This window comes from Musca domestica, unplaced genomic scaffold (assembly GCF_030504385.1).
Source record: "Musca domestica strain aabys unplaced genomic scaffold, Musca_domestica.polishedcontigs.V.1.1 9, whole genome shotgun sequence".
NCBI lineage: Eukaryota > Metazoa > Arthropoda > Insecta > Diptera > Muscidae > Musca > Musca domestica.
In genome coordinates, this window is record NW_026712435.1 from 19,743,755 (window position 1) to 19,752,846 (window position 9,092).

The window sequence follows — 9,092 nt, forward strand, 5'->3', positions numbered from 1 at the left end:
ATGGGGGCTATACGAAGACGTGGACCTGCACAGACAGTTTTCTGTCTAAGGCTGTAGTATCCATTTCGAACTTCAAATACCAAATTTAAAACCATTCCGGTTAATAATGTCGCTAAAATCATCAAAATACCGAATATAGGGAGGTACCGTTATATGGGGGCTATACGAAGACGTGGACCTGCACAGACAGTTTTCTGTCTAAGGCTGTAGTATCCATTTCGAACTTCAAATACCAAATTTAAAACCATTCCGGTTAATAATGTCGCTAAAATCATCAAAATACCGAATATAGGGAGGTACCGTTATAAGGGGGCTATACGAAGACGTGAACCTGCATATAAAGTTTTCTGTCTAAGGCTGTAGTATCCATTTCGAACTTCAAATACCAAATTTGAAAAAAATCCGGTTAATAACGTTGCTAAAATCATCAAAATTCCGAATATCGGGAGGTACCGTTATATGAGGGCTAAACGAAGACGTGGACCTGCACAGACAATTTTCTGTCTTAGGCTGTAGTATCCATTGCGAACTTCAAATACCAAATTTGAAAAAAATTCCCGTGAAAATGTCGCTAAAATCATCAAAATACCGAATATCGGGAGGTACCGTTATATGGAGTCTATATGAAAACGTGGACCTACATGGCCCATTTACGAACTTAACCTGCCTACTGGAAAAATAAACATGTGTGCCAAATTTTAGCCTTCTATCTCAATTCGTTCGAAAGATAGCGTGATTACAACAGACAGACAGACGGATAGACAGACAGACGGATAGACAGACAGACAGACAGAGGGACATAGCTAAATCGACTTAGATTTTTACGCTGATCAAGAATATATATACTTTGTTGGGTCTGACATGAGTATTTCGAGGAGTTACAAACGGAATGACAAAGTTAATATACCCTCCATAGTATGGTGGAGGGTATAAAAATAATGTTAATATTTGAAGATAACATATACAAACACATTGTGACAACAACAATATTTTTAGTGTCACATTTTGAATATTACGGCCATATTATCTGAGCACAACCATAAAGGTATTTATGCTTAAAAGGAATTAGGAAAAAATGCAAATCTATACAGGGTGAGATAAAAATGCTGCAATCAACTTCAGACTGCTGTCATTTCTGAGCCACTCGTCCGATAGCTGTTAAAATTATTCCAGTGACAGCTCATTATATTGTTTACAAGCGTACAAAAGCATTTTGGTGAGAATTTTCCAGAAAAAAAGTTATTCGTGATGGAATTCAAGCGTGATTTCTTTATATTTGGCTGGAAAACCACCAGTGGCTATGGTTAGAGCACTCCAGCATTTAAATGTGAATACATTTTTTGTGTCTCGTACCATCGCTCGTTGCCGTGATACTGGTAGCGTAGTCCGATGTCAAGGAAGGGGACGGACGAAATGATTCGGAAAGTAAAGAAGCAACTTGATCGAAACCCGGGTCGCAGTGGCCGAAAAATGGCTCGTGAGCTGAACATATCGCAATATTCCATTCGGCAAATATTGAAAAATTAGCTCGGGGTAAAGCCATTGAAATTCCAAAAAGTGCAAGAACTTGCACCGCAAATAGAAGAAAATAGACTCAAAAGAGTTAAGAGTTGCTTCGCTTGGCCGAAAGTGGTGAACTGCCGAATTTGGTTTTCTCCGATGAGAAAACATTCGTTGTCCAGCAGTTTGTAAACAAACAAAATTATCGTGTTTACTTGCCAAGGAGGAGGTCAGCTGAAAATGTGCACCTTCGGTTGGCCACCACAACTCAAGCGCCGGCCATGGTGATGGTGTTGGCCGCCATTACAGCCGATGGTCGCTCTCCGCTGGTATTAATCGAACGTGGCATCAGAATAAATGCCGAATATTAGGGTGTATTAAAGCCTTGGGCACGCAAACATTTTTGCCGCAGACCTTGGACATTCCAACAGGACTCAACACGCGCCACCCAAGAATGGTTACTAAATGAGGTTCCTCGCTTCATTTCCAGCGCATAATGGCCAACAAAATCTACGGATACCAATCCGATGGACTATTGTGTCTGGACTATTTTGGAAATCAAGGTTGGCACTAAAAAATACGAAAGTGTCGATCACCTCAAGCATGCGCTTTGCCGGGAACGGTTCAATGTACCTCAGAGCAACATTCGGGCAGCGTGTGACGGTTTCATTGGCCGTTTGAAGGCCCTAATTCGTGCCAAAGGTGATCAATTCGAACAAATCTAAACTTATTCTAAAATTTGATACTATTTCCGACATTTTTTGCTTTCATTCAGTAAAATTTAAAAAAAAGTATAAAAATTAAGGCGTTTGACTTTGTTGCAGTTTTTTATCTTACCCTGTATACCGAAAGATTTCAAGCATTTTTCTGATTTTTTTTAATAGACCCTCTTAAATTCTACCCTCAAAATTTAAGGGTTTTAAAACAATACAAGCAAAAAAGCAGCTAGGTTCGGCAAGGGCGAACTTTCAATACCCTCCACCATTTGTAAGGAACTTAAAAAAAAATGTCAACAAATTCCGAAAAATTCGTTTAAATTATGGAATTTATACGGGTGCTGTATGAAGATGCGGAACATCGCAAAATTGTACTATATTTTTGCGCTGATTCAGAATATATTTACTTTTTAGGGTAAATCATGAATATTTCGAGGAATTACAAACGCAATGACAAAGTTAATATACCCTCCACAGAATGGTGGAGGGTATAAAAATTATGTACTACATTTTCGATATTGGACTCCTATTGCTCGCAATATGAGCAGAGCACACAATTGATATATGCATCAATCGACGAAAATCTATAATCGTATTAATCAATTCAGCTCATTAAATTTTTGCGACGTTATATTTTAAGAAAAAAGGCAAAAAAAAAAAAATAAATAAAAAGCATATAAGTTCGCCGGTCCGGTCAATTTCAATCAATTGGAAATTGAAAATGCAGCTATAATTTTAACAAGTAAAAAAGCAGTAAGTTCGGCCGGGCCGAAATTTAAATGCACCATTTGAAACAAATTTGGAAACTTAAAAAAAATTAAAATCCGTTAAAAATTCTGTTAAAATCTTAAAAATACCGAATATAGCCATCACATTGGGGTCTAAGCCATTACAATATTCAAATACGAGAATAAAGTAGCTAAAATCGCCAAAAAAAAAACCAATATAGGGAGGTATACGAAGACCTGGACCTGCATAGACAACTTTCTGTCACAGTCTGTAGTACCTATTAATAACTTCAAATACTAGATATATAGAAATTTATCTTCCAGGTAGTAAAGTGCTTAAAAAGAAAGTTCTATTATAGGGGGTGAACTTGACCTGCAGAACCGCAGACAAAAGACTCATCAGTGCTAAATGTTAAATTTCTATATTTATTCATTTTGAATCTAGCGCCATTACAACAGATGGGCGGAGGGACAGGGCTAGACCGTCTAAGAATTTTACGCTGATCAAGAATATATACGTGGTTATGTCTAAAATTATTATTTCGATGAGATACAATCGGAATGACGAACTCAATATGCCCTCCATACTATGTATAGTGGAGGGTATGAAAAATCCGATTATCAGGTGTCACATTTACATGGGGATATACAAAAACGTGGACCTTTACAGCCAATAATTTGCCAGAAAAGGATGTGCCTATTACAAATTCCAAACACCAAGTTTACGATAATTCTGTTGAAATATGTAGCTAAAACCATAAAAATATTAAATATTGGGTGGTACCATTATAAGGGGGCTATACGACGATGTGGACGTGTACAGGAGGTTTTCTGTCACAGAAAGTTGTACCCATTACCAACACTAAGTAGCAAACGTGAAACTTGAAAATTCCGGTGAAAACTGTGACACCTTATAAATTTGAAAGAAAACATACATTTTTAAAATATCACGAGAGGCTGATACATATTTATTAATTGTATATATATTTTTATAGATTATTTGAAAATTTAATTGAAATGATCAATCAAAATTGATAATTTATAAATTTTCGAAATTTAGCTAAACATTCTCGCAATGTATTTTTCTTGGTTTCTGGCAATGCAACTATAGCCATGATCAATAATGCGATTGATAACCCACCCATAGTGTTGAAGTATTCTGGCAAATCGTAAACGTTGGAACGCAACGGCCTCGAACAAATGGCAATAATCAAGAGGTGAATACACATCTCCACAATAAAGGTAATGGCAACATAGTAAGGTTTTACGGCCAATGGAAATGCCTCCGAAAGATATACAGATGATGATGCTGTTGAAATACAGGCAAACAATTGATACGCCATCAGGAGGAACACCACTACCGCCATTGTCTCACGATTTCTGATATTTAATCTGTCATTAAAAATACAACAAAAGAATCCAATAATCGTTGGTGTTCTACGACCCTGTGAATCGATTATAAAGGTGACCATCAGTGTTCCAATCCATGCCAAGAAACTATACACATTATAAGCCCATACATCATTGTATCGAAAGGCAATTGATACGACATAGGAAAAAGCAAAGTAGCTGTAGAAACAGGTACTAGCAGCCGAAAATGCCCTATAGAAAGATAATTTCAAAAGAGCCGGCAGTCCGATGATGGCGCTTTGCAACAATGTCATATCACTACTTTCGCCCAAATATTGTTTGTGTTCCGATAGCTGTTCATAGGTCTCGCGTGTTACTGTAAATGGCCGCTGTAGGCGTCTTAATATATCGATTGCTTTTTCCTCCTGACCATGTGCTAAATATAAAATCGGTGATTCCAATTGCATAGTGTATGCCATAATAAAACTTAAGAATCCGCAGAAAATCGAAAGTATACCCATCTTTTGGGCGCCATCGAATAAGGCATCCTGTGGCCAACTAAACGAATAAATGGACTGTATAAATGAGCCCAACTGTAGGCACATCGAACCGACGGCGGCGGCATTCATACCACGTAAACTTTTCACACATTCTTCACCCACCAGAACAAATGTCAGGGGAAATACCAGACCCAAGGCACAGCCATTGATGTAACGTGCTGCCAACAGGGCATCCTCTGAGCGTGGATCTGCCACCAACAATATGCCCGAAACGGTTACCAACAATGCAGCAAAACACGGGAAACATCAAAATTTGTTTGAATAAATGCGAGAAATCTTTTGGAACTGCGAAGCTTACCGTTATCAGTTTCTTTGGTATTCGGTTACAAATAATGGCGCCCAAAATAACACCGACTATTGCTCCAATGAACCAACTCATTGGCCAGTGTTTGTTGGTGAAGCAAACTCTTGGGCCTGGATCTCCCAGGAACATACCAGCAGAGATAAATATTAAAGCGGCTAGTAGAAAGAAAAAACGATATTATTAATTGAAATAAACAATTTTATTAATTAAACTCTAGGTCCGATTACGCGTTATTGTTTTTGTATTCCCTAGCTTTTTATACCCTCCACCCTAGTAGGGTATATTCAGTTTGTAACGCCTCGAAATATACATTTAAGGCCCCATGTCGATTTAGAGATGTCCGTCCGTCTGTCCATATGTCCGTCGGTGAAAATCGCTCTAGCTTCCGATCATAATGATGTAGGTTGATAAAGTTTTACTCAGATGCGTATTATACAGGACTTTTGGTTTTAAAATGGGCCAAGTAGGTATGGACCTTATGGTATGGCCCTTATATAACTGTACCGCCAGATTTAAGGTGTTTTGGTTGTTTTTATCATAATTTTTGCCCAAATTTGTAGATTGGCAGCTTGTGTTACCAGTATGTAGGAAACATCCTTTCACAGGACTGTCTATATAGGTCCAATTTTTGGTATAGTCCCCATATGACTGTGCCTCCAGATATTCGGTATTTTAAGGATTTTAGCTACATTTTCAACTGAATGACCTTAAACTTGGTAATTGGAGTTCGTAATATGACCACATCTTCCCTGGCACAATTGGCTATAGAGGTCCACGTTTTCGTATAGTCCCTATATAATGGTACCTCCCTATATTTAGTATTTTGATAATTTTAGTGACATTATCCACCGGAATTGTTTCAAATTTCGTATTTTAAGTTCATAATGGGTGCTACAGTCTGTTACAGAAAATAGTCTATGCAGGTCCAGGTAGCCGCATAGCCCCATATAACGGTACCTCCCTGTATTTGGTATTTTGATGATTTTAGCAGTATTTTTTAACGGATTTTTTATTAAAAATTTTCAAATTCCTTCCAAATGGTGGAGTGAATTCAAAGTTCGGCCCCGCTGAACTTTCTGTTTTTATACCCTACACCACATAGTGGTAAGGATATTATGTCTTTGTGCATTTGTTTGTAACATGGAGAAGGAAACGAGATAGACCCATAGTTACTTTTGAGAACCTTCATAGAATCACTTTCTGAGTCGATTTATGCATGTCCGTCCGTCTGTCCATGTATTCTTGTGAACAAAATGCAGGTCGCATTTATTATCCGATTGAGATGAAATTTTCCAATCAATATTTTTGTGGCCCAAGGACGAACCCTATTGAAATTGGTGAGAATCGGATCAAATTTAGATATAGCTCCCATATATATCTTCATCCGATTTCGGGTTAAACGTGCACCAAATATCCACTATCAGTCCAAATTACCTGAATTTTGGCACACCCAACCGAGTTCGGCCTAGAAACAAGTATATAAAAATTGGAGAAAATCGGTTCAGATATAGCTATAGCTCCCATATATATCTTTCATCCGATTTGATCTTTAAGTTCCTCACATTCCTACTATGCACTCCACAACCGTGATATTTGGTACCACGTATTAGATGGAGCACAGAAATAGCTGTTTTAAATTTTATTGAAATCGGTTCAGATTTGGATATAGCTCCCATATATATCTTCATCCGATTTCGGGTTAATTGACCACCAAATGACCAATATCAGCCCAAATGGCCCGAATTTTGGCACATGTGACCGAGATTAGCCTTAAAGCAAATACAACAAATTTGGAGAAAATCGGTTCAGAAACAGCTATAGCTCCCATATATATCTTCATCCGATTTCGGGTTAAATGTGCACCAAATATCCACTATCAGTCCAAATTACCTGAATTTTGGCACACCCAACCGAGTTCGGCCTAGAAGCAAGTATATCAAATTTGGAGAAAATCGGTTCAGATATAGCTATAGCTCCCATATATATCTTTCACCCGATTTGGTGTTTAAGCCTCTCACATTCGTAATATGCACTCCACAAGATTGATATTTGGTACCAGATATAAGATGCAGCCCAGAAATAGATGTTTGTAATTTTATCGAAATCGGTTCAGATTTGGATATAGCTCCCATATATATCTTCATCCGATTTCGGGTTAATTGTGCACCAAATGGCCGATATAAGTCCAAATGGACTGAATTTTAGTACATCGGACCAAATTCAGCCTAGAAGCAAGTATATCAAATTTAGTGAAAATCGGTTCAGATATAGATATAGCAACCATATATATGTTTCATCCGATTTAGTGTTTTAGTCCCTTACATTCGTAATATTCACTCCACAACCGTGATATTTGGTACCAGGTATTAGATGGAGCACAGGAATAGCTGTTTTAAATTTTATCGAAATCGGTTCAGATTTGGATATAGCTCTCATATATATCTTCATCCGATTTCGGGTTAAATGTGCACAAAATGGTCAATATCAGCCCAAATCACCAGTCTAGAAGAAGAAGAAGAATACGTAAAATTTGGAGAAACCCGGTTCAGAGATAGCTATAGTTCGTAAAATGCACGATAGAATTAGATAGATTTTGATTTTGTACCAAATATCTCATAGAGCTCTGAAATGCCCTGTATAAACCTTTTTACGAGAGCTCTACTAAATATGCATAGTGGTGTGGGGTATCATATAGTCGGCCCCGCCCGACTTTTGAGCTTTCTTTACTGGTTTTTACTTGATTTTAACGTTTAGACCACAACTTCAGAGCAAATCGTTTATAATTTTAAGTTAAGAGCAGAGAGATGTGGGCTCTATATAACGGTACCTCCTGATTTCGGTTCTTTAAAGCTTTCGTCCATATTTTCAAATCAATTCATTTATGACTTGAAATATCAAATTCTGTGTACTTATAATACTTCTTTGCCAGAAATTGTGCAGTTGAGTCCAAAATTTGATATTGGCCCAAATAACACTTAACGTTTCCTCTGTATTTCTTGTATTTTGGAGGTCTTAGACATAGTTCCCCAACAAATTAATATTTTTTTCTATTTTGTCTTTTCAAAGAACTCCACAAATCGCCAGTACAACAGTTAGGTGGAGTTTGGTGAGATCCCAAAAACAGATACAATTTTAAAGAAAGTATTCTGTTGTTCCACCACAATTTTGGTAGAAAAATCTTTATTTGTTTGAAAACAATTTAAAAAGTATTTGTCGCTTTTGCCGACCGATGTATACCCTCAGCCAATATTCGATTTTTTAAATATTTATTGACTTTTGTTATGATTATTGTTCAACCTCCATGGCGTAGGTTCCGAGGGAATGGGCTAATATTGTCCATTTCGTATCGGACCTAAATACATATGACTATATTGGTTACTTCCTTCACTTTGCAGGTATTAAAACTAGGTCATGTATGCCCACGTTTTGGTATAGCCCTCATATAATGGTATCTCCCTATTTTCGGTATTTTGGTGATTTAAGCGACATTATTCACCGGAAATGTTTTAAATTTAGTATTTGAAGTTCACAATGAATTCTACAGTCTATGACAGAAAATTGTTCGCACAGGTTCACGTCTTTATAGCCCTCATATAACGGCACCTCCCGATATTCGGTATTTTGATGATTTGGTATTTGAAATTCGTAATGGATACTACATCCTAAGACAGAAAATTGTCTGTGCAGGTCCACAGAATTTTTAACTGATTTTTGAAAATTGCCGAAATCGTCCGAACCGGCCGAACTTACGGTTTTTATACCCTACACCACACGGTGGTAAGGGTATTATGTCTTTGTGCATTTGTTTGTAACATGGAGAAGGAAACGAGATAGACCCATAGTTACTTTTGAGAACCTTCATAGAATCACTTTCTGAGTCGATTTATGCATGTCAGTCCGTCCGTCTGTCCATGTATTCTTGTGAACGAAATGC

At 37.4% G+C, this 9,092-nt stretch overlaps 1 protein-coding gene across 1 annotated transcript; it reads right to left on the reverse strand.

The window, feature by feature from the left end:
* Positions 1-3,906: 3,906 nt before the first annotated feature.
* Positions 3,907-5,307, reverse strand: LOC131806850 (uncharacterized). Its single transcript, XM_059131646.1, has one exon. It carries the CDS (start codon positions 4,921-4,923, stop codon positions 3,970-3,972), a length of 954 nt encoding a protein of 317 aa, XP_058987629.1. The 5' UTR covers positions 4,924-5,307; the 3' UTR covers positions 3,907-3,969.
* Between the last annotated feature and the right edge of the window lie 3,785 nt (positions 5,308-9,092).